General features: G+C 36.1%; 1 protein-coding gene and 1 long non-coding RNA gene across 7 annotated transcripts in view; both read left to right on the forward strand.

Moving 5' to 3' along the window:
* LOC125960907 (uncharacterized) overlaps positions 1-26,022 on the forward strand; it is an 840,695-nt gene that overhangs the window by 608,704 nt on the left and 205,969 nt on the right. The window lies entirely within an intron of this gene.
* The window catches only part of SRBD1 (S1 RNA binding domain 1), a 231,045-nt gene that overhangs the window by 30,187 nt on the left and 174,836 nt on the right, over positions 1-26,022 (forward strand). For all 6 annotated transcript variants that reach the window (XM_033419145.2, XM_033419146.2, XM_033419147.2 and 3 more), the window contains exons 8-12: positions 930-1,026; positions 2,325-2,460; positions 16,305-16,408; positions 20,367-20,474; positions 23,957-24,114. In XM_033419145.2, coding sequence (XP_033275036.1) covers positions 930-1,026; positions 2,325-2,460; positions 16,305-16,408; positions 20,367-20,474; positions 23,957-24,114 — 603 coding nt within the window. The remainder of the gene's footprint in view (positions 1-929; positions 1,027-2,324; positions 2,461-16,304; positions 16,409-20,366; positions 20,475-23,956; positions 24,115-26,022) is intronic.

A 26,022-nucleotide genomic window follows, 5' to 3' on the forward strand; every position in this document is an offset into this window, starting at 1 on the left:
AAAGACAAAAGAAATAAATAATGCATTGCAAATGATCTCTCTCAGTGTATAAGTTGATATTGCAGGAGCCATAATGTACAAGACACACTGCTGTAAATTAGCAAACTGAAAGCACTTGGAGAGAACTTAATGTGCCATTGGTAGACAGTTCAGCTGTGAAGATGAACAACCACATAATGGCTCTTGTTTTGTGCTCATTTGAGGTTTGAGAAATTCAAATAGGTCATTGAAAATGTGAATAACTGTCTCATAAGCCAAAATAGGAATATTAATAAAATTATTTGCAAAGGAGAATTTTTGTAACTGGAATGAAATAGTATACCTTGGGATATGACTCTATTAATATATATTTCCTATAACCTATAATGCTTAATCCTATAATGCTTAATCTTTGTAAATACTTCATGAAGTAGATACTATTATTATTCCATTTTTATAGGAAACTGAGGCACAGAGAGAACAAGTAACTTGCCCAGGGTCATACATTTGGTAGATGGTGGAGCCAGGATTAGACCAGGCAGCTGGCTCCAGAGCTGCATTTTTCACCACTAGGTTATATGGTATGTTAAGGTCCTGTATTATTGTTTTTGGAGACTTGATTTTGTTGCTGAGGGAAGCTAGTCACTGCTATGATACTTTTCTGTCTTTTTGTTTGTTTGTTTTTTAAATTTTTATTGGAGTATAGTTGCTTTACAATGTCGTGTTAGTTTCCACTGTACAGCAAAGTGAATCAGCTACATGTATACATATATCCCCTCTTTTTTGGATTTCTTTCCCATTTAGGTCACCACAGAGGATACTTTTCTGTCTTAAGTTTGTCAACTTAGGGTTTTATTTTGACTGGAATAAATTTATTGTGATTTATTTATAGATTTAAAAACCAATCTGTAGTTCTTGCTTTTGTTTTCCCTCTTACCCTTCTCCTAAAGGGCTTTCAGCACTCCAGGATATTGAAACAGGAGTGCAGCATATTTTAGCAGACATGATTGCTAAAGACAAAGACACGCTTGACTTCATTCGGAAATTGTGAGTAACTCTTAGAGTTTTCTGCCTTGTGGACTCATGATGTTAAGGGTCGCATGGTTAGTGCTAACTCCAGTGTTCATTAAAAACTTAGTTTCAGACTTTTAAAAATTAAAATTTTTTTTTAGTAGCACAGCTCTCTGCTCAAACAACAGAACCCGAATACATAAAACATAAAAGTAAAGTTGCTTTAATTGAATTCTGGGCAGGGAGCCTGGAACTCTGCCTGTTCATCCTCCTTACCCTGAAGCATCTTAGCAGAGGCCTCTGAGGAACACAGTTTAAAAACCACTGCACTGTGCAATATATGCTACAGAGAGATTCATAACCATTTAGAATGGGTGGCATTGCTTTTTAAACGTATTGAGTTGTATGCACTTAATTTTATAATGTTTACCAGTGGTTGGGTTAACTTGAGAATGTTTAATATCAGGTATGGATAAAAGTGCTGACGTCAAAATGAATTTTAGCTGATGGAGAGAGCAGCTTATCCATAGTATCATAGTCCCAATTTATAAGAGAGTAAAACCCTTTGACCTAGACCCTACTTGGGCTTATGGATTTTATGCCTCATTAAAAAAGGATATTATTTTAAAAACCTTATTTTTAGGCACTCTGTCCTTCCTGTGCTTCTGTGTATCAGAGGACAGGGTTTGGCAGAGGTCTACTCTTCCTCTCTCTCCACATCTCTAGCTGTGTGAGCTGTGCAGAGGAGAGTAAAGGTGAAAATGAACCGGTTGACTACTGTAGCTTGTCAGGGTTTTTGTTAATGTAAGGGAGAGAATTTTTCTTTTTCCTCAGTGGCCCTCACAGGAATGAGTTGAAGTAGGAGAATTGTGCAGGTTTTTAAATGTGTTTTTACAAGTAATTATGCTGCTGAAATTTGGTTCAATTTCATAAATTGTCATTGGAAGCTGTCCTAACACATCATCTTGTTTCCCTTCTTTTTAGCTTTTAATTGGTTCTGACTCTCTAACTCAGTGGTTAGAAAAGGATGATATCTAAGCCAGAGTTATTAGTCTCTTGCATAACTGCAGATAGTATCTGAACTCATTTAGGCATTTTATGGGAGGATTGGGTTGAAATATAAATAGATCTGGAACACCTATGCTAGCATGAATAGGCGAGGAGTCCCCTTTTGATGGGTCAATAACATTTTTATAGTTGAGCATCATTAAAAAAAATCTCATGTGGTAAATCTCATTTAGTTTTTTGTTAATCTTCTTTCTATATAACGTGTTTCTTTACTAAAGCACATGTTAATAACTACTTAATGTTTGAATATTTGTGTATCTGAACAGGTGCCAAAATAGATATATTTGTATCCAGTCATCTCTGGCAAAGGTATCCTCAAAAAAAGTAAATGAAAAAGATGTTGATAAGTTTCTGCTCTACCAAAATTTTTCGTGCAACATAAGAAACATCCAACATCATCAGGTAAATAAGAAAACTGCTTATGCATGCTGATAGTAGTAATAATGATAATACCTCAGATTTGCTTATTTATTTACTAAAGAATTTTCAATCAACTATTTTCTTCCTTCATATAAATTTTTATAATATTGTTATATCCTCCCCATTTGACAAATGGGGAACTCAAGACCCACAGAAGTTAGTAAATGACACTGAGACTTACTAGCTGTGCTAACAGTATAACACTTCCGTATCTTGACTCTCTGGCTGGTGATCTTTCTTATTAGAGTTTCCTTCCCAGTATGCTTGGATTTGAGCTCAATTCTGGATCTTTTCCATGTGAAATACAAAATAGAGATAACTGATTTAGAATAAATAAAATATGAGAGATCTCAGTTATATAAATCATACTTATATCTCAGTCTTTTAATTTCACATTTCATTTTATTAATTTTTATCCTAATTGTAGTTATAGGTTATATATCTACATTGTGGAATGTGGCTTTAAATCATATAGAAAAAAATTTTTTTTACAAACCAAAAATACAGTAATACTGACTTTTGTATTTACCTGTGTAGCTACGTTTACCAGTATTCTTTACTTCTTTGTATGCTTTTGAGTTACTATCTAGATTTTATTTCAGCCTGGAGGACTTTCTGTAACATTTCAGGTAGGGCAAGTAAACTCCCTCAGTTTTTGTTTATCTGTAAAGTCTTAATTTCTCCTTATATTTTAAAATTTATTTTTAATTGTGATAAAATACATATAAACTTTACCATCTTAACTGTTTTTAAGTGTACAGTTTAGTAATGTTAAGTATATTAACATTGTGCAACCAATCTCCAGAATTTTTTTATCTTGCAAAACATAGATTTTCTGAATATAGAATTCTTGGTTAACAGTTTTTTCTTTCAGCACTTTGAATGTTACCCCACTATCTTCTGGCCTTAATGGTTTTGACGAGAAATCAGCTGTTAACCTCACTGAGCCCTTGCACATGATGATTGCACTTGATTTTCTTGCTACATTTAAGATTCTCTGACTTTTGACAATTTGATTATGATTTGTCTTGCTGTGGATCTCTCTGAGTTTATTTTTCTTGGAGTTTGTTGTGATTTTTGGTTGTGTGGTTAGATGTTTCTGATCAAAATTGGGAAAATTTTGGCCGTTATTTCTTCAAATATTCTTTGATCCCTTTTCTCCTGGGTCTCCCATTATATGTGTGTTGGTATGCTTGAGAGTGTCCCACAAGTCTCTTAGCCTTTGTTTATTTCTTTTTTTTCTTTCTTTTAATTCTTCTCAGACTATGTAATCTCAATTGACATATCTTCAAGTTTGCTGATTCTTTCTTCTGATTGTTCAAATATTGAACCCCTCTAGTAAATTTTTCATTTCAGTCATTGTACTTTTTTGCTCAAGAATTTCTCTTTGGTTCTTTTTTATAATACCCAGCTCTTTATTGATATTCTGTATTTGTTGGGATAACATGCTCATGATTTCCTTTAGGACTCTGATTTCCTTTAACTTTGAGCATATTTAAGACAGTTAAAGTGTGTCTAGTAATGCCGAAGTCTGAACTTCCTCAGAGATGGTTTCTGTTAATTTCTTTTTTCTGTAAATGGGTCATATTTTCTTGTTTCTTTGCCTGCCATGTAATTTTTTGTTAAAACTTGTCATTTTGAATATTATAAGTTGGCAACACTGAAAATCAGATTCTTCCCCCCTCGCCGGCATTTGTTGTTGTTGCTGTTGTGGGGTTTTGTGGTTTATTTAGCGACTTCTGAACTGTTTCTGTAGTCTGTATTCTTTGTCATGTTTGGCCACTGAAGTCCCTGGTCTGTTAGCTTAGTGGACAGCTAGTTACTTGACAGAGATTTCCTTCATTCCTAGAGCCAAAACAAATAACAACTTTCCTGGTCCTGCGTATTTGCTCTATGTTGGGGCACCCTTCAATGCTTAGCGAGGCTGTTTACAACTCTACCTTAGCCTTCACTTTGTCTTTGTGTGGAGCTCAAAGGTCAGACAGAGGTGAAAACTTAATGTCTTCCCAGGTCTTTTCAGAGCAGGTGTCTGTCTAGTCCTGAATGCGTGCATGACCTCTTAGATTTCCTAAAATATGTGGAAATTTTAAAAAGCCCCTTTCCTCTCAATTATCTCCTTTACTAGCCTCTTCCTTCCCAGGTTTTTCTGGTCTGTCTGATGGTTGCCCTGACTATAATCCCTTATCCCCAGGTGTTATCCCTTACCCCTTGAAACTGCAGCTAACACATTGCCTTTAAATACTTTGAACAAATGCCACCCAGGAGCTTCCTGGGGAAGCTCTGAGACAAGCAAAACAAAGGCAAGCCCTTGAGCCAAACCGTCAGGGAGCCATGAGACAGATCGAAACACATAATCACAAACTTTGGAGAATAAGGTCCATATTGCTCCCTCTGGTACTAGCAGAAGTAGGCTGTTATCTTCACTGCCACTGCTGAACTGCAGAGTGGAGGATGGTAAGTGGGTAAGTTAAAAGTGCTCTTTCACCAAAATTCTGCAGCTTCTTTAAGTGTTCCTCTGATTGTTGTAAGTTTTTGATTAGATTCCAGAGTTCTGAAAAAGTAGAATCTGGCAGTTCTTGCCAGTTTGTTGCTTTTGTAGAGGTTTGGAGTTTTGGAATTCCCTACTCCACCACTTTGGTGATATCACACCTGACAGCATCTTTAAAGTGTGGTGTGTATTCCCCTGTTCTATTCCAAAACCAGCCTGTGGCCTTAACCTTATGAACTGTCCTTCTTTATCTTGTTTAATGGTTTTTAGCTTGAAGTCTACTTTGGTATCAGGATTGCAACCTGTATTTTCTTAATGGAAATTGATTTCACCCTTGTTTTACTCTTAGCCCTACAATTATATGAAATGCTTGCCCTTAGTCCTTTTGCCAAAATTTTCCAGTCTTCTTTTAAGCTGATTGAAGCTTATTCTCTAGTCTAGTATGTAGTTGGCAAAGTTTTTCTGTAAAGGATCAGGGAGAAAATATTTTAGACTTTGTGAGCTAGATGCCTCTTCCTGCAGCTACACAACTGCCATTGCAGCATGAAAGCAGTCACAGCTAATACATAAATGAATGAGCATGGTTGTGTTTTAATAAAATTTTATTTATGAAAACAGATGTTAGACTGGATTTGGTCCATGGGCCATAGTTTGCTGGCCTCTGCTCTTGTATATTTCTCAAGAAGATTTTATGTGTATAGTACAGGTGTGCCTTATTCCGTAGTGCTTTTTGCTTTATTGTGCTTTGCAGATACTGTGTGTTTTACAGATTGAAGGTTTGTGGCAACTGTGTTTCATACAAGTCTGTTGGCACCATTTTCCAACAGCATTTGCTGACTTTGTGTCTCTTGTGTCACATTTTGGTAATTCTCTCAATATTTCAGAATTTTCCATTATTATTATATTTGTTCTGGTGATCTGTGATCAGTGATATTTGACATTACTGTTGTAATTGTTTTGAGGTGCCATGACTGCACCCATATAAGACAGCAAACTTAATTGTTAAGTATTATGTGTGTTCTGATTGCTCCATGGACCAGCTGTTCCCTCCGTCTCTATCCTCCTTGGGCCTCCCTATTCCCTGAGACACAATAATATTGACATTAGGCCATTTAATAACCCAACAGTGGCCCCTAAGTGTTCAGTGAAAGGAAGGAGTTGCACATCTCTCACTTTAAATCAAAAGCTAGAAATGATTAAGCTTAGTGAGGAAGATATGTCAAAAGCCAAGGTAGGCTGCAATCTAGGCCTCTTGTGCCAAATAGGTAGCCAAGTTGTGAGTACAAAGGATAAGTTCTTGAAGGAAACTAAGACTGCTACTCTAGTGAACACACAAATGATAAGAAAGTGAAACAGCCTTATTGCTGATATGGAGAAAGTTTCAGTGGTCTGGATAGAAGATCAAATCAGCTGTAACACTCCCTTAAGCCAAAGCCTAATCCATAGCGTGGCCCAAACTCTATTCAGTTCTATGAAGGCTGAGAGTTAAGGAAGCTGCAGAAGAAAAGCTTGAAGTTAGCAAAGGTTGGTTCGTGAGGTTTAAGGAAAGAAGCCTTCTCCATAACATAAAAGTACAAGGTGAGGGACTTCCCTTGTGGCACAGTGGTTAAGAATCCGCCTGCCAATGCAGGGGACATGGGTTTGATCCCTGGTCCGGGAAGATCCCACATACCGCAGAACAACTAAGCCTGTGCACCACAACTACTGAGCCTGCGCTCTAGAGCCCATGAGCCACAACTACTGAAGCCCGCGTGCCTAGAGCCTGTGTTCCGCAACAAGAGAAGCCCGCGCACTGCAACGAAGAGTAGCCCCCACTCGCTGCAACTAGAGAAAGCCCACACGCAACAGTGGAGACCCAACGCAGCCATAAGTAAGTAAGTAAATAAATATTTATTAAAAAAAAAAAGTACAAGGTGAAGCAGCAAGTGCTGATGTAGAAGCTACAGTAAGTTATGCAGAAGGTCTAACTAAGATAATTAATGAAGGTAGCTACAGTAAGCAACAGATTTTCATTATAAACGAAACAGCCTTATACTTGAAGAAGATGCCATCTAGGACTTTCATAGCTAGAGAGGAGTAAAATGCCTGGTTTCAAGGCTTCAAAGCTTCAAAGGATAGGGTCTTTCTTGTTAGGGACTAATGCAGCTGGTGACTTGAAATTGAAGCCAATGCTCATTTACCAGTGCTCTATAAATGGAACAACAAAGCCTGGATAACAGCACATCTGTTTACAACATGGTTTGCTAAATATTTTAAGCCCACAGTTGAGACCTACTGCTCAGGAAAAAAGATTCCTTTCAAAATATTACTGCTTATTCACAATATGCCTGATCACCCAAGACCTCTGATGGAGATGTACAATGAGATTAATGTTGTTTTCATGCCTGCTAACACAACATCCATTCTGCAGCCCATGGGTCAGGGAGTCATTTCAACTTCCAAGTCTTATTATTTAAGAAATGCATTTCATAAGGCTATAGCTGCCATAGATAATGATTCCTCTGATGGATTTGGGCAAAGTAAACTGAAAACCTCTAGAAAGGGGCTTCCCTGGTGGTGCAGTGGTTGAGAGTCCGCCTGCTGATGCAGGGGACACGGGTTCGTGCCCCGGTCCGGGAAGATCCCACATGCCGTGGAGCGGCTGGGCCCGTGAGCCATGGCCGCTGGGCCTGCGCGTCCGGAGCCTGTGATCCGCAGCGGGAGAGGCCACAGCGGTGAGAGGCCCGCATACCGCAAAAAAAAAAAAAAAAAAAAAAAACCTCTAGAAGGGATTCACCACTCTAGATGCCATTAAGACCACTTGTGATTCGTGGGAAGAGATATAATATCAATATTAATAGGAGTTTGGAAGAAATTGATTCTAATCCTTATGGGTGACTTTTAAGGGTTCCAGACTTCAGTAAAGGAAGTAACTGCAGCTGTGATGGAAATAGCAAGAGAAACAGAATTAGAACTGGTGGCTGAAGATGTGAAAGAATTGCTGAAATCTCATGACTAAACTTTAATTGATGAGGAGTTACTTCTTACGGATGAGCAAAGAAAGAGGTTTTGTGAGATGGGATCTGCTCCTGGTGAAGATTGTTCAAATGACAACAAGTGATTTAGAGTGTTACATCAACTTAGTTGATAAAGCAATGTCAGGGTTTGAGAGGATTGACTCCAGGTTTGAAAGGAGTTCTACTGTGAGTAAAATGCTATCAGCATTGCATGTTACAGAGAAATTGTTCCTGAAAGGAAGAGTCAGTCGATGCGGCAAACTTCATTGTCGTCTTCTTTTAAGAAATTGCCACGGCCACCCCAGCCCTCAGCAGCCACCACCCCATCAGATAGCAGCTGTCAACACGGAGGCAGGACCCTCCACCAGCAAAAAGATTATGGCTTGCTGAAGGTTCAGATGATGACTATGACTTTTTAGCATTAAAGTATTTTTTAATTTTAAAAATTTATTTTTAATTTTTATTGAAGTATAGTTTATGTACAATATTATATAAATTATAGGTTACAGTATAGCGATTCACAATTTTAGAAGGTTATACTCCATTTGTAGTCATTATAAAATATTTGCTACATTCCCTGTGTTGTACAATATATCCTTGTAGCTTATTTTATACATAATATTAGTAGTTTGTACCTCTTAATCCCCTTATCCTATCTTTGCCCCTCCTTCTTTCCCTCTCCCCACTGGTACTCTAGTTCTCTATATCTGTGAGTCTATTTGTTTTTTGCTATATTCACTAGTTTGTTGTATTTTTTATATTCCATATAAAAGTGGTATCATACAGTATTTGTCTTTCTCTTTCTGACTTATTTTACTTAGCATAATACTCTCCAAGTCCATCCATGTTGTTGCAAATGGCAAAATTTTGTTCTTTTTTATGGCTGAGTAGTACTCCACAGTGTGTATCTATATCTGTCACATCTTCTTTATCCATTCTTCTGTTGACGGACACTTAGGTTGCTTCCATATCTTGTCAATTGTAAATAATACTGCTATGAACATTGGGGTGCATTTATCTTTTCAAATTAGTGTTTTTGTTTTGGGTGTATACCCAAGAGTGGAATCCTGGGCCATATGGTAGTTCTAGTTTTAGGTTTTGTTTTGTTTTGTTTTTTAATTTATTTATTTATTTATTTATTTTTGGCTCTGTTGGGTCTTTGTTGCTGAGCATGGGCTTTCTTTAGTTGCAGTGAGCAGGGGCTACTCTTCGTTGGTTGCGCAGCCTTCTCATTGCAGTGGCTTCTCTTGTCGCGGAGCACAGGCTCTAGGCATGCAGGCTTTAGTAGTTGTGGTGCATGGGCTTCAGTAGTTGTGGCACGCAGGTTCAGTAGTTGTGGCTCGTGGGCTTAGTTGCTCTGTGACATGTGGGATCTTCCCAGACCAGGGCTCAAACCCACGTCCCCTGTATTGGCAGGCAGATTCGTAACCACTGTGCCACCAGGGAAGCCCTAGTTTTAGTTTTTTGAGGAACTTCCAAACTGTTTTCCACAGTGGCTGCACCAATTTACATTCTCAGCAACAATGTACAGGGTACCCTTTTCTCCACATCCTTTCCAACATTTGTTATTTGTGTTCTCTTTGATGATAGCCACTTTTAATTTAAGGTATGTACATCTTTTTTTTTAGACATAATGTTATTGCACACTATAGACTAAAGTATAGTGTAACATAACCTTTATATGCACTGGGAAACCAAAAAACGTGTATGACTTGCTTTATTGTGATGTTGTTTTATTGTAGTAGTCTGGAACTGAACCTGTAATATCTCTGAGATATGCCTGTAATTCTGAGTTTTTACACAGTCACAATTGTTTCCTATGTCCTTGATACTTGAAGGATAGTTTAGCTCAGTAAATATATATATTTTTAATAATCCAATGATTTTTTTAAATTTTATTTTTTATTTTATTTTTGGCTACGTTGGGTCTTCATTGCTGCACGTGGGCTTTCTCTAGTTGTGGCAAGCGGGGCTACTCTTCATTGTGGTGGCTTCTCTTGTTGTGGAGCACAGGCTCTAGGCGCACGGGCTTCAGTAGTTGTGGCTCGTGGGCTCTAGAGCACAGGCTCAGTAGTTGTGGCGCATGGGCTTAGTTGTTCCGCGGCATGTGGGATATTCCCGGGCCAGGGCTCAAACCTGTGTCCCCTGCATTGGCAGGCAGATTCTTAACTACTGTGCCACTAAGGAAGCCCAGTATAATATTTTTTGTTTGCACTTTCTTTCCTTAAGTTTGTCAAACGTGTTGCTCTGTTGTTGTCTTACTTTGCAAGTTTTTTTTTTTGTTTGCTTGTTTTTGAAATCAGATGCCAATCTAATTCTCTGTTTCTTAGAAATGCTGAAGATGTGGGTCCTGTGTTGTTTTATTTATTCACTTTATTGGTTTTATAGGAGTATGAGGGGGGGATTTAGAATGAGGGGCCTGCCAGTGTTCTTTAAACCTGAAATTCCTCAATGAATCATTTTTTAAATTTACTTTTTCTTCCTTTCTGAATTTTACCGTTATAAGGAGAGGATAATGAAAAAGACGAGAATGCGTCGCTTTTCATTGATAATGTTTAGTTATCTTCCTTAAAAATGTAATTAAAAAAACTTACAGTGGTATAGATATGAAAAGGTATGTTATTATTCTCTGTGTGTGTGTGTGTGTGTGTGTGTGTGTGTGTAACATAACATGAAGAGTCTTCAGTTATGCTACAAATACTTCTTGAACACTTATTATGTATTGGTGCCTACTTGGGGTATGTAGATGACATGGTCCCTGCTGTTGAACTTTTGAAGTGTTTCTCTATTATATCGAAGTTGTTCTTTTTACCTTTGTGTACACTGTAAAATATGTGGTGAAATGAATACTTTTGATAATTGGAAAAATTGTTAGAAGACTGAAATTTTACTTACCTAGCTATTGTCTACTGATAGAGCCTAATGAAAAAGAGTTTTTAATAAAGCCAGTGACTAAAATACTAAAATTCCTTTTGCAGAAATGATTTTGCTGCTGGATTTTATCTCCCTTTATTTGATTTAATCTTATTGCAACTTTGGAAAAATATGAATACTTTTACTCTATTAAAACTTAGTCTTTCTAGTATTTGCTTGAAAACATTTTGGTCTCTGCATTTTAACTAGTGTGCTTATTAGCACATGTGGCATTCTGAGTTAGTTTGTGGTTGAATCTAAGTTTGTGACTAACACAGGCTTCTAAGTGTGACAGTCTTAAGACCTGAGAAAGTAGAACATTTTGGGAATATCAGTTTTGAAAAACGGACCTGTGTTTTGAGAACTTTCTAGTTATCTTGCAGGCTAGAGTGATGATATACTAGCTCACAAAGATGGATTTTTAATCCCTGTAGTGCTAAGGCCTCATGTCCCTGACTCCAGACTCTGTTTTTCAGCTTTCACCTAGATAGCCCAGCATACAGCATCCCAGAATACAGAAGTGAGGGAGAATGATGATAGACAGTGGTAAAGGAACAACGGTACCTGGAACTCCTTCTCCAAATGCTGTGGGAAGAGCTGTTATAGCTGTCTACTAAATTAATTCTTCTAGCTGCATCTTGTTTTCTTTCTTCTCCACATTGGTCCTTAATGTGCTGCTTTCCGCTACATGAATTTGTAACTCAGCCTTCCCATTCTTTTCTGTAGCTTCTTTCACTAATGTCTCACTTTCTTTGTCTTTTAAAATACCTGTTTCACATTCAGTACTGCCATTTACACTAATTCTGCTTTAACTCTGTATTTACTTTCAACCTCAGTTTTTGCCCCAAGCTCTGTTTCTGCTACTCCACTCCCTTTTATACCATGGATCTTCTATGTTAAGATTTTTTAAAGTTTGACCTATGACTTTACTAGGTATGGTGGAAAAAAAAGCACCCTCCAATAATATATTTTGATACAACAGTGTATTTATATTTTTATTTATTTGGATTTTTTTTTTTTTTTTGGCCGCATTGGGTCTTCGTTGCTGCGCGTGGGCTTTCCCTAATTGCGGCGAGCGGGGGCTACTCCTTGTTGTGGTGTGTGGGCTTCTCATTGCAGTGGCTTCTCTTGTTACGGAGCACGAACTCTAAGCGCACAGGCTTCAGTAGTTGTGGCACGCGGGCTCAGTAGTTGTGGTGCACGGGCTTAGTTGCTCCATGGCATGTGGGATCTTCCTGGACCAGGGATCAAACCCATGTCCCCTGCATTGGCAGGTGGATTCTTAACCACTGCACCACCAGGGAAGTCCCTAATAGTGTATTTATATAAATCTGAATTAAATAACTCTTTTTCCCCTATAATATTGTATTCTGCATGAATGAATTTATTACTGATAAATTCTTGGATGAAGAACTTTTATTTACTGTTCAGTGTTCCTTTCAGTATTTCAGAGAGCTGGCAGACATTGAAGATTTTGTCCAGCCCAAACTAAAGTTTATTTTGTATTAGAAGTTTATTTTTAACTGATTATTTTATTTCTGCCAATGTTTACCTTAGAAATTTCTCAAATATATTTAAAGAATTTTTTTAAAGTATCTGTAATTTTTTTAAATTTATTTATTTATTTATTTATTTATTTATTTATGGCTGTGTTGGGTCTTAGTTTCTGTGCAAGGGCTTTCTCTAGTTGCAGCAAGTGGGGGCCACTCTTCATCGCGGTGCGCGGGCCTCTCACTGTCACGGCCTCTCTTGTTGCAGAGCACAGGCTCCAGACATGCAGGCTCAGTAGTTGTGGCTCACGGGCCTAGTTGCTCCGTGGCATGTGGGATCTTCCCAGACCAGGGCTCGAACCTGTGTCCCCTGCATTGGCAAGCAGATTCTCAACCACTGCGCCACCAGGGAAGCCCCAGTATCTGTAATTTTTTAAACTTTGAGGATTTGTTCTATATTTAACATTTTACTTGAAAATACCTTTAGAATTTATATAAATTAAGGTTGCTGTTTTCCAGAGTGGCTATACCACTTTACCTTCCCACCAGCAGTTTATGAAAGTTCTGTTTCTTTACATCCTCACCAATACTTATTTATTGTCTATCTTTTTTAATATATAAATTTTATTTTATTTTATTTTTGGCTGCATTGGGTCTTCGTTGCTGCACGTGGGCTTTAGTTGCAGCGAGCGGGGGCTACTCTTCATCGTGGTGTGCAGGCTTCTCATTGCAGTGACTTCTTTTTGTTGTGGAGCACAAGCTCTAGGTGCGCAAGCTTCAGTAGTTGTGGCACTTGGGCTCCATAGTTGTGGCTTGCAGGCTCCGTAGTTGTGGCTTGCAGGCTCTAGAGCACAGGCTCAGTAGTTGTGGCACACAGGCTTAGTTGCTCTGTGGCATGTGGGATCCTCCTAGACCAGGACTTGAACCTGTGTCCCCTGCATTGGCAGGTGGATTCTTAACTACTGCACTATGAGAGAAGTCCCTGTCTCTTTTTGATTATGGCCATTTTAGTATGAACTGATTTCTCATTATGGTTTTGGTTTGCACTTCTCTTCTAACTAATGATGTTGAGCATCTTTTCATGTACTTATTGAACATTTCTATATTATCTTTGAAAAAATGTCTCTTTAGACCTTTTGCACATTTTTGTTAGGTTGTGTCTTTTTATTGTTGAGTTATAAGAGATATTTGTATGTTTTAGATATAAGTCCTGTATGTGATACATGATTTGTAAAACTTTTCTCCTGTGCTAAGTGCTTTCTTTTCAATTTTTTGATAGTATCCTTTGAGATATAAAAATTATAATTTTGTTGAAATCCAATCTATTTATTTTTTTCTTGTGTTGATTATGCGTGTGGTGTTTTACCTAAGGCCTTATGTAACTCAAGGTCATGAAGATTTTCTCAAGTATTTTCTTCTAAGCATTTTATAGGTTTGGTTTTTATATTAAGGTCTATGATCAGTTTTGAGCTAATTTTTGTGTATGGTGTGAAGAAGCTGTCCAACTTCATACTTTTGAATTTGGCCATCAATTGTCCCAGCATCACTTGTTGAAAAGACTGTATTTTCCCCATTTAATTGTCTTAGCACCCTTGTTGACATTCACTTGATGGTAGATGTATAGATTTATTTCTGGACTCTGAATTCTATTCCATTCATCTGTATGTTTATCTGTAATGCCAGTACCACACTGTCTTGATTACTGTAGTTTTGTAGTAAGTTTTGAAATTGAGAAGTGGGAGTCCTCCAGGTTTGTTCTTTTTTTACAAAATAGACTTGGTTATTCTGGGTCCCTTGCATTTCTATATTAATCTTAGAATTAGTTTGTCAATTTCTGCAAAGAAGCTAGCTGGGATTTGATAGGGATCACATTGAATTTATGAAGTAATTTGGGGATTAGTGCTATTTAGCAATATTAAGCCTTTTGATCCATGGACCTGGGATGTCTTTCCGTTTATTTAGGTCTTCTTCAATTTTTTTTAAAAACAATATTTTATAGTTCTCAGTGTATAATTCTGAACTTCTTTTGTTAAATTTATTGGAAAGTATTTTATTTGTGCTGGTGGTATGGTAAATGGAATTTTAAAAAATTATTTTTAGGGTGTTTATTGGTAGTGTGTAGAAATTGATTATCCTGCAACCTTACTGAACTCTATTAGTTCTAATAGTTTTATAGTGGTTTCCTTAGGATTTTCTGTATACAGATCATAGTATCTGCAAATAGTTTTAACTTCTTTCTTTTCAATCTAGAGGGCTTTTATTTCTTTTTCTTGCCTAATTTCCCTAGATAGACCCTCCAGTACAATGTTGAAAAGCAAGTGCAAGAGGAGACACCCTTGTAATCTTAGAGGGAAAGCATCCAGTCTTTCACTATTAAACATTATGTTATCTGTGGAGTTTTTGTATGTGCCCTTTATCATGTTGAAGAATTTGCTTTCTCTTCCTAGTTTCTTGAGTATTTTTATCATAAACAACTGCTGGAATTTTCTCAAATATTCTTTCTGCATTTATTGAAATGATCATGTAATTTTTGTTTTTATTCTATAGTTATGATGTATTACATTACTTCTTTTTTGGATGTTAAACCAACCTTGCTTTTCTGGAATAAATCCCTTTTGATCCTTGTGTATAATCCTTTTTATATGTTTCTGGGTTTAGTTTACTAGTATTTTATTGAGAAATTTTACATCTATATTCATAAGAGGCAATGGTCTTTACTTTTCTCTTGCAGTGTTCTTGCAAGAACAGGGTAAATAGAGTCAGGAAGTTTTTTCTTCTATTGTATTTTTGGAAGAGTTTGTGAAGAATTCTTATTAATTCTTTTTTAAATGTTTAGTAGAATTCAGCAGTGAAGCCATATGAGCCTGGGTATTTCCTTGTGGGAAATTTTAAAATTACTAATTCTATCTCTTGTTATAGATAATTTTGAATTTTCTATTTCTTTTTTATTCTAGTTTAGAAGTTTGTGTCTTTTTAGGAATTTGTTCGTTTTATTTAAGTGATCTAATTTGGCATACAGTTGTTCATAGTATTCTCTTATGATTCTTTTTATTTCTATAACATTCATATTAATGGCCCCTCTTTCATTCCTGATTTTGATAATTGGAATGTCTCCCTTTTTTCTTTGGTCACTCTAGTGAAAGGTTTGTCAATTTTGTTGATATTTTCCAAGAACCAACTTTTGGTTTTGTTGATATTTTTTGTTGTTTTTCTATTCTCCATTTTATTAATTTTCCCTCTGTTCTTTATTATTTCCTTTCTTCTTCTTGCTTTAGGTTTGTTTGCTTTTCTTTAAGGAGTGTTTTTAATGTGTTTTAAAGCAATTGTTCTTTTAATATATTAATTAAAAGCAGAGACAGGTCGATCTGCATTTAAATTCCTCCTTTGCTACTTGCTAGCTTTGTGATTTAGGAAAAGTTAGTCTTAGAAAAATTATCATACAAGAGTAAGATGTTAATACATACATCACTGGTGGCTTTGAAGATAAATAAGTTAATGTATTTAAAGTGCTTAGATGGGCCTGACAATTAGTAAGTGCTCAATAAATGGTAACAGTAGTTATTAAATATTCCACTTAGAAATTTCCATGTTTGTATTTATCTTAGTAATGTTTTTTCACAAATATAAGAAGTATATCCTTCTAACTCTAGATGATCAAAAACTTTCAATTAATAGGATCTGAAATGAGATTTTTAGATCAACACTATCTCTTCCTGTGAATATTATAGGCTTTGTACCTGTATTTTATTTTGAAAATACTTGAAAAAATATAAAGAAATGATTATTTTTGAATACATTCTTGGTAAATAAATGAATACAAAATTGATATAGCTCTAGGCTGGATAACCACCCAGTTTGTTTCACAAATATTGACTGGTTAAATTGATCATTTATATATTTTGTGGATCATCAGTCTTTGCCATATATGTTTGCACTCAGATTCTGGCAATTAACCGTGGAGAAAATTTGAAGATACTGACGGTCAAGGTTAACATTTCTGATGGAGTGAAGAATGAGTTCTGTAGGTGGTGCATCCAAAACAGGTCTGTTTATAGATTTTTACAGAATATTCTTTTTTTCATTTTTAAAATGCTACATTGAGATCTATATGTACTGATAATGGAAAGATGTCCATTGTGTTAAAAAAAAACAAAAACAGTGACAGGCAATGGATATAGTGTCTTGTAGTGAAGTGGATGGACCTAGAGTCTGTCATACAGAGTGAAGTAAGTCAGAAAGAGAAAAACAAATACCGTATGCTAACACATATATATGGAATCTAAAAAAAAAAAAGGTTCTAACGAACCTAGGGGCAGAACAGGAATAAAGACATAGAGAATGGACTTGAGGACACGGAGAGGGGAAGGGGAAGCTGGGACGAAGTGAGAGAGTGGCATGGACATATATACACTACCAAATGTAAAATAGATAGCTAGTGGGAAGCAGCCGCATAGCACAGGGAGCTCAGCTCTGTGATTTGTGACCACCTAGAGGGGTGGGATAGGGAAGGTGGGAGGGAGACGCAAGAGGGAAGAGATATGGGGATATATGTATATGTATCGCTGATTCACTTTGTTATAAAGCAGAAACTAACACACCACTGTAAAGCAATTATACTCCAATAAAGATGTTAAAAAAATTTTTTTTAATTTAAAAAGTACATATGTTGTGTATGTTTAAATAGGAAATATCTGGGAAGTACATAAGAATTATTAATAGTGATTATTTCTAGGGAGAGAGACTTTTACTATAATCCTGTACCATATGAATCTTTTATAAAGAGTATATTTTCTTTTATGAAAAATGAATTAATAGAAACATACTGTATATAGTATATCTGAAATGTTTTGTTTATTAAGGATAATTGAATCAAAAATTTAATTTATCAGATATTATAGGAATAACAGATGAATGACTGAGGCTGGCTACTAGCTTTTTTTCTTTTTTAAAACTAGCTTTTAGTGCCAATGCATAGGATAGTCTTGTAAATTATTCTGTCCGCAAATGTCTGTCATATCACTTTGAGAAAATGCTACACTAAATGGTGCTGCTTTTTTCTTGTGGTAGATTTAAGGGGAACTATATCCTGTATCCATTTTTATTTTAAATGTGGGAAAATGAAAGCTAGATGGAGAGAGCCTATCTTTATCTATAGATACCGAATGTGGGGGAATATATTTCTTTGCCAAAGTGGAGAATATTTCTTTGTCTGTAATGGGTGAATAAAGCATGTCTCTGTCAAAAACATACGTATAGGCCCTGGGTCTTATTCATTTGTTTACAGTACTTTCCTGACCCCCCGTAGGTATTTGAGTTTGTGACCTCTGTCTTAATTTGTATGCTTCATTGTGCACATCTTACATAGCATGTATTTTGTATTGTGAAATTTAGTTAAAGTGAGGTCCTTCTTAGTTTTATTCAGCAGTGTTTAACTATTGAATTAGAGGAAGAATCGAGTTTTACAGTGATACCCTGTAAGGGAAACCCATTGTATTTCCTTTAAGTTTAGAAGTAATAAGGTCTGTGGCTTCGCTATACTGTTTCAGGTCCCTTCGAGTGCTAAATGAATAGATCACAGGAAGCCAGTCAAGAGACAGAAATTGCTGTGGGGTGAGGAAGAAAAAGGAGTTTCTGTAATGCAGGAAGTGAGTATAGCTGGGTCTGTGGTCTAAAGGTCACTGTGAATGAGTATAATTGAGGCATCCTTAGTTATAAAATAGACCCACAGCACTCTGTTCCAGGGAGGTGAGCAGTCACGCCACAGGAGAACCTTGAGGTTTAAGGAAGCCTACTGGGGCTTCCAGAGAAATTGGGTATCTAATGTTAAAGATTTCCATTTTTTTTCCTACAAGCAATGTGGAAACCTTGGTTTGGCTTTAAAGGGAATGACCCCCCAGCAGACATCGGATAGATTCATTATAAGAATCATTCCTTTAGGGCCTTCCTGCCTCTAAGGACTCTTTTCCTAGTGTATTGTCCCATGACCCAGGGCTATCTATGTTCTCTCCTAACTGGCCAAGCTCCAGAGTATGGTGATAAGAGCCTCAGTAATCTGGCTACTGCCATACTTTCTAGCCTCATCTACCCCGCAACCTGATCCTGCAGCTTTATGCCCTTGTACTACTAATCTGCTTCTAGTTACTCGAGCTTATCATGTTCTTTCATGCCTCTAAGCTTTTACATATGGTATGGTTTCTTCCCAGAATGCTTTTATTCCTTTGTCTTACTTGGTAAACCACAATTCATTTTTTTAAAGCCGTCTCAGATGTTTCTTCTGGGATGTCTTTGTTTGACATTGAATTTCCCCAATTAATAACAACAACACAGCTATAAGTTTTATTGCACTTTGCTTTATTGTGCTTCACAGATATTGGGGTTTTTTGTTTTTTTTACAAATTGAAAGTTTGTGGCAACCCTGTGTTGAGCATATCTATTGGTACCATTTTTCCAATAGCATTATTTTTTTGGTTAAGGTATATACATTGTTTTCTAAGACATAATGGTATTACATACTTAATAGACTACATTATAGTATAACTATAACTCTTGTATGCTCTAGGAAACCAAAAACTTCATGTGACTCACTTTACTGTGATATTCACTTTATTCTGGTGGTCTGGAACCAAACCCACAGTATCTCCAAGGTATGCCTGTAACATAACAAAATAATATTAATAACTTTCTAATTCATATCCTAGTTCTCCCTACGTTTCATGCCCTCAGGTATAGGTGACAGTAGGGAGAAACAAGGATTTGGATGGAAGGAAGGATGTATGACCTGCCTAAAAGCACTTTCGTTCAAATTAAAAAACAAAACTAGACTCAAATAATACCCTTCTATGGAAGGGATTCAATTAGTTATTATTATGTAGCCTTTGGTGTATCACATTATAAGTAAGGGAGATGACAGTGCCCCTGAAGTATATTAATGGTTTATTAGGAACCATTGATAAAATATTAATGTTTTCTATTCAAGAGCCATTGAAGGACATGGGCAGAGATGCTGTAGAAGTAGGGAACACAGAAGTGGTAGGACTGAATTTGTTTGTCCTTTTTAGCTTGTGTTTTTCTCTTACTGTTCTTTCTCCAGTTTCTACTAACAGTGGGTTCTCTGGCATTTGTATTTATCAGTATGTATGCAGATACACTGCCTAGTAGAACAGTACAACCTGAGGAATAGAGTGAGTTCTACTCAAGGATGACAAGAGGCAAAGGTTAGAACAGAGTTTCTCCTTTGCTCAATCTACTTTAACTCTCAGGAAGAGATTAAGAAATGGAAAAAGAAGGACATAGTGCTTGTCTTAGCTTCGGCTGCCATAACAAAATACCATAGACTAGGTGGCTTAAACAACAGAAATTTATTTTCTCCCTGTTCTGAAGGCTGGAAGTCCAAGATCAAGGTCAGGCTGATTTGGTTTCTGGTGAGAACCCTCTTTTTGTCTTGCAGACAGCAGCCTTCTCATTATGTCCTCACCTGATGTGGGGGGAGAGAGAAGGGGGTATCTGATATTTCTTCTTTTAAGGGCACTCACTAATCCTCTCATGGGGGCCCTACCCTCATGACCTCATCTAAACCTAATTACCTCCCAAAGGCCCCGTCTCCAAATATCATCCGATTTGAGGGTTAGGGCTTCAACATACTAATTTTAGGGGACATAATTCAGTCTATAGCAGTGGTTCAGTAATTTTTTGGTGACTTTCTCATATCTTAAAAATTTTTACCATTATTAATAATGCCTTGGGGACTCTCCCCAGAATAGGAAAGTTTTTTCCTCCCTTAAGTTTTATGTGTTACCATGGTTACCAGGTTTTTAAAAATAAGAACTCCAGATGTCATAGTAATAATTTTCAGACATCACTGTCTCTCCTTACAGATTATGTTACTTCGGATTCAATAAAGTTTCTTCTCCCCTTTTCCACTTCCTCTCTGCTCTTCCAGGAGCCCTTTTATGGCCTTATTATTGTTACATCAGTTTTAGTATAGGCTTTTCTTTTTTGCAGGTGGAGACCACGTGGCTTTGCAAGGCCAGAGTTAATGAAGATCTTATACAACTCACTGGATGATTCCTTTAAACGCCTTATTTATCCTCTCCTTTGTAGAGAGTTCAGGTATGCATCTTGTCTTATTTAACTTTCTGGACTGTTTACTTTTATGTATGGTAATAGGCCCATTAAAGCGTGTAGTAAATATTTGTTGATCCATTAGCCAATCAAAAGAACTGAGTCATAATCACAGAGTCTTAAATTTAAGCATAGATTTCAATCTGTAGAGGCATTCACATGCATAGATCACAAAACACAGCTCTTAATTACGGTATACTTTTCAAATCTTGACCACTTAATGTGTACCCCTTCCAGTTCTGCAATACTAGTCTTGCAATTTGACAACCAAGCCAAACAAATGGTTTTATTGATGAGAGATTTGGCTTGGGAGAAACAAACTAAGAAGTTAATGGAGAAGTTAGTTGGCAGCAGTTTTAGAGGTAAAAGAGCCAAAAAAAGCATAAGGATATCAGGGGAGCACGTGATGAATGTATTACTATGCAGAAAGCTAATATATATTAGCAGATGGAGTTGTTTCAATGAATAATTATCAGCAGTGATGAACAAATATTAGGAGATTATTAAGGTGACCATCTAAATGGACTAGCAGAAGAACTAAAGGTTACAAAGAACTGCAAAAGAGGTGAGGTACCGAATTGTTTTTAGGGGAGGAGGTGGACAGAAATGTTGGGAGGCAAAAACCCTCTTTCCTGCTTCTCTCTAGCCTTTGTCTTGGTAGTCAATGTTTAGACACCAGCCATGCCTTCATATATGCCTTTCTATTTGCTATAGATTTTCTTCATTCCCACTTATTTAGTGTTTCAGCAAGGGTCACCTGGAAACTATAGATTTCTAGCCATCTCTTCAGCCTCACTAGAATTTATAGCAGCCTTTATGTTTGTCTGTTTTTCTTTTACTGGACTTGGCCATTGACTTTGGAGGCATTTAGAGTCAGGAGTGAGCAGGTACTATTAAAAAGGACATATAGCTCCTTTGTCCAACCTCTTTTTTATCAAAATCATTCATTCTCTTGATTCATCCTTTTATCTTGTGTTCTCATGTCGCATATAATGTCCAGTGGTGCATTTGACATTTTTGCATATATTTGATGTGAATAGCTTTACTGCTTGTGGAATAGTTTCATTGAGATTTAATGTGTGCAGTTTGCTGTGGGATTATTTAATGTATAATTCTTCTCCGACTTCCATTAGCAGTGGCAAGCAAGAGCACTTTCCTCCTCTTTTTCTAAAATGCCTGTGGTTAAAAAATATGTCTTATTTCATTCCATAAGTTGGTTTGCAGACATTGTCTACAGATGTGTCTCTTCATAGAAATACTTGTAATTACCTGAAAGAGCAGTTGAGGGGGAAAACCCTCAATTGATTTATTAAAGTAATTAAATTACTTTAATTCTCTAATTAAAAAGAAATTTGTCCAAATGCAGAAAAATTGAAAGAATCAGTAAAACAAAGGAAAAAAAAACCATATAATTTCACCACGTAGAGATAGCCATTGTTAACTAGACTTTTCTCCATTCATATGTGTGTATTAAAAGAGATCAAATAGACTATATTATTTTGCAGCCATTTTATTCAGTTGACTATATAAGATTCAGAGTCTACTTCTGCATTTTTGTTTCCATGACTGTCATGATCTTTCATCCCTGTGTCATTTTTCACACATACCTCTTCCATGAAAACTACATTATCAGTATTACCAAGTGCTGTCTATTATGCCATCTTTTATTATATCTTGAATTTTGCCTCCTCTCTATCTCCATCTTTACTAGGAGAAAGTATAGCCATGGTTAGTTCAGGTTATCATCATTTCTTGTCTGAATTACTATACTAGGATCATAGATGATCTCTGTCTTGTATTTTCTAATACATATTCCACATTGCCATCCTTAAATTCCCATCTGATTATTTCATACTCTTCTACTTAAAATCCTTCAGTGGATCTTCTTTGTCTCCAGGATAAAATCCAAGCTCTTTAGAATAACCCTTTGTGGGCTGTGTTTTTCTTCCTCTGTAGCCCTTTGTCTTGGTATTTCTTTTTATTTTATCATATGAAGTTACTTGCTTTTTCTATAAATAAGCCATGAGCTTTGACATCTGCTGCTTCTATTGCCCAGAGTGTTTTCTCAATGCTCTTCAGCTACTATCCCTGCCTTTGTTTGCTTAACTATTACTTATCCTTCTTGATTCACCTGAGAAGACATCTCTTAGAAAGTTATCCTAATTTAGCTATCCCTACCGTGTGTTATACTCATCTGTTTATTTTTCTGTCTCTTCCACTAGACAGTGATCTTCAGGGTAGGGATTTTTTCAGCTTTGTATCTCTTACATCAATCACAGTACTTTATATAAGATTGAGTACAAGTGCTCACTCAATAAATAAAGTTAAACGTGAAGATTTAGAGATACCTGAAATGATATCTTCATGTTGCTTGGCTGAATGCAGGGAGAATGACAGTGAAATATTAGAGAAGATGAGAGAAAAGCCGTAAGAAGCTGAATTAAGCCAGGAAAACAAATGTTGGTTAGCTGTATGTGCCTTTAGATATGTAGATAATTCTACCTCAACGCTGATAGAAATGTGCCCTGAATTGCTTTTGCTCTTGTGGCCATTGGCATGCACTTTGTTTTTAACCTAGGCTAATAGAGAAGACACACTTTTAATAAATTCTTTTGAGTTTCAGGAGATAATATGTTAAGAACTCTTGTTAAATAGGCAAATGGTGTAAAACTTAGTTTCCAAATGCCTTTAAGTCCAATAGAGATATATATTTTTATCCTAGAAAAAATTTGAAAATTAGACTTTTAATAGCTTCTCTGGATAAAATTGGGAAATTATTTATGTGAGACAGGGTTCTGGACTGGTATTAATATCTGTGGTCATGTCACATCACTGTGAGAATGACGAGGGGATAGATGTGGGGAATGGAATAAAGTGAGAAGATGGCCTTGAGATATATATAGGTGAGGGTATAAAACTAAGCATTGTTGGAGGAGGCTACTTATGATTCAGTAATTGACCACTAATTATGTGTTTATATTTTTAATCAGCTGATAAACTTTGACATCCCATGTAATGTCCAAATCTTTATACACCCTGTCTCTCTCATATACACAGATACTTTATACATGTAGATTTCTTATATAAGGGTGAGCAGATAGAGGAGTGTAGGTATGACAAACTCAGCAGGTTTGATACCACAAAATTGTTTGAGGTATCTGCATTACTGAGCTTAGCAAAAAGAGACTCAATATAATTTTGTATGTGATTTTTTTTCTCTTAAGTTATTTTGTTATAATGAATGCTCCAATAAGGAATAATTGTGTTCTTTTTCCAGAAGAAAATTTGAATGAATGAAAACTGAATACTTTATCTTTTTTCTTCTCTTTTTCTATTTCTAAAGATCTTAAGTTATTTTGTTATAATGAATGCTCCAATGAGGAATAATTGTGTTCTTTTTCTGGAAGAAAATTTGAATGAATGAAAACTGAATACTTTATCTTTTTTATTCTCTTTTTCTATTTCTAAAGAGCCAAACTAACATCAGATGCAGAGAAAGAATCAGTAATGATGTTTGGACGGAACCTTCGTCAGCTCCTTTTAACAAGCCCTGTCCCAGGGCGTACCTTGATGGGAGTGGATCCCGGTTATAAACACGGTTGCAAATTAGCTATAATTTCTCCTACCAGTAAGCATACCTTTCAGCGTTTTATATAGAAGTTGTTTGGTTGGTCATAAATTTCACTTCATATACTTCATGAGGATTTGGAAATAATGCTAATTTTCAAGGAACAGAAGATGGTTTTCTCACAAAAAGCGATATAGGAATCAGGATGAAGCTTCCTGTTGGGCCTGTTTGTAGACTCAGTCAACATTTACTATCATTTATGCCCTTTCCTAGGTCACAATAGATATATTGAGGATTAACTGGGCTCAGACTTTAATAACTCTGCTTATCCCCCATCAACTTCTGTTTATACTGACTGCATTTATATATGATACATTTTGATTCTGTGTATATTTTATTTTTGTTTTTTTAAAAATATTTATTTATTTATTTGGCTGCATCGGGTCTTAGTTGCAGCATGCAGGATCTTTTTGTTGCGGCACACGGGCTTCTCTAGTTGCTGTGCGTGGGTTTCTCTCTAGTTGTGGCACGTGGGCTCCAGAGTGCGCGGGCTTAGTAGTTGCAGCTCACAGGCTTAGTTGCCCTGTGGCATGTGGGATCTTAGTTCCCCAACCAGGGATTGAACCTGCGTCCCCTGCAATGGAAGGCGGATTCTTAACCACTGGACCACCAGGGAAGTCCTGATTCTGTGTATATTTTAAATACCATGAGACATTTTTATTGTTTTGTCCAGTCAGTATTTTTTTTCCTGTTTACTCATTTATTTGCCCTTTCTATTATCTTCATTTCTTTCTGCATTTCTGTGTTTCCATTTGAGATCACTTTCTTTCTTCCTAAAACTCTAGTCTGTTTCTTTTTAATGTGGATCAGCTAGTGACAAATTGTCTCGTTTTTTTTGTCTGAAAGTTTCTGATTTGCCTTCGGTTTTGAAAAATATTTTTGCTGGGTGTAGAATTCAAGATTGGCAGTTATTTTCAGTGCTTTAAAGATGTCATTTCTTTCTTTCTTTTTTTTTTTTTTTTCCTGGCTTTTACAGTTTCTGTTGAGAAGTCAGACAAAAGTCTTATTATTGCTCCTTTGAAGGTGATAATTTTTTCCTCTGCCTGCTAAGATTTTTTCTTTGTGGCTTTCAGAAGTTTTCTTATATGCTTAGCTGTTTGTGTGTGTGTTATTTATTTGTTTTGGAGGGAAGGGGATGTGAATTCTGCTTGAGGTTTGTAGACCTTCTTGCATCTCTTTCTGGAATTCTAATTACGTGTATTTTAGACCATTCAATTTCCTCTTCTATTTTCAATTCTTTTATTTTTTATTGATTGTCTTTAAGTTAATTAATCCTCTATTCTGCTATGTCTAATGTGCTATTAAATCCATCCATTGAGTTATTTATTTAAGTTATGTTTTTAAGTTTTTGAATTTCCATTTGGTATTTATAAAAAATAGATTACAGTTCTGTGGTGAACTTCTTCACCTTTTAATTTTTTTGATTGTTTACATTTTTCTTATGTTTCTTTTGGTTTAAGTTTTCATTCCTAGAATAACTTTTTCTTTCATATTTAATTCATTCCTAAGTTCTTTCATCTTACTTCTGACATTTCTAATTCTGATTTATTTTATTCTCATTTTCTCTAATCTTTTTTTTTTTTGGTAGCTTGTTCTTATATATTAGGTTACAGTTTTTCCTCTGTTTTGGGGCACATCTTTCTTTAAGGACATCATACTAGTCTTTTTTATTTCCTGATTTGAAAAATAATCATTCTATATGAAATTTGACTATGATCCTTTTCTGTTGCTTAGTTTTACATCAAATTAGTTTTTCTCAACTTTTAGGATGGAAAGCTAGCTGTATATCTCTAGAACTATCATTTCTACTTTTTCCAAACTATTGAGAAGAAAAACTTTATCTATTTGGATAGAGAGATAACCTTATACTTTCTGAAATTTGCTTTCCTATTGCTTTCTTTCCTTTTA

The sequence above is a fragment of the Orcinus orca genome, chromosome 13 (assembly GCF_937001465.1).
Source record: "Orcinus orca chromosome 13, mOrcOrc1.1, whole genome shotgun sequence".
Lineage (NCBI taxonomy): Eukaryota > Metazoa > Chordata > Mammalia > Artiodactyla > Delphinidae > Orcinus > Orcinus orca.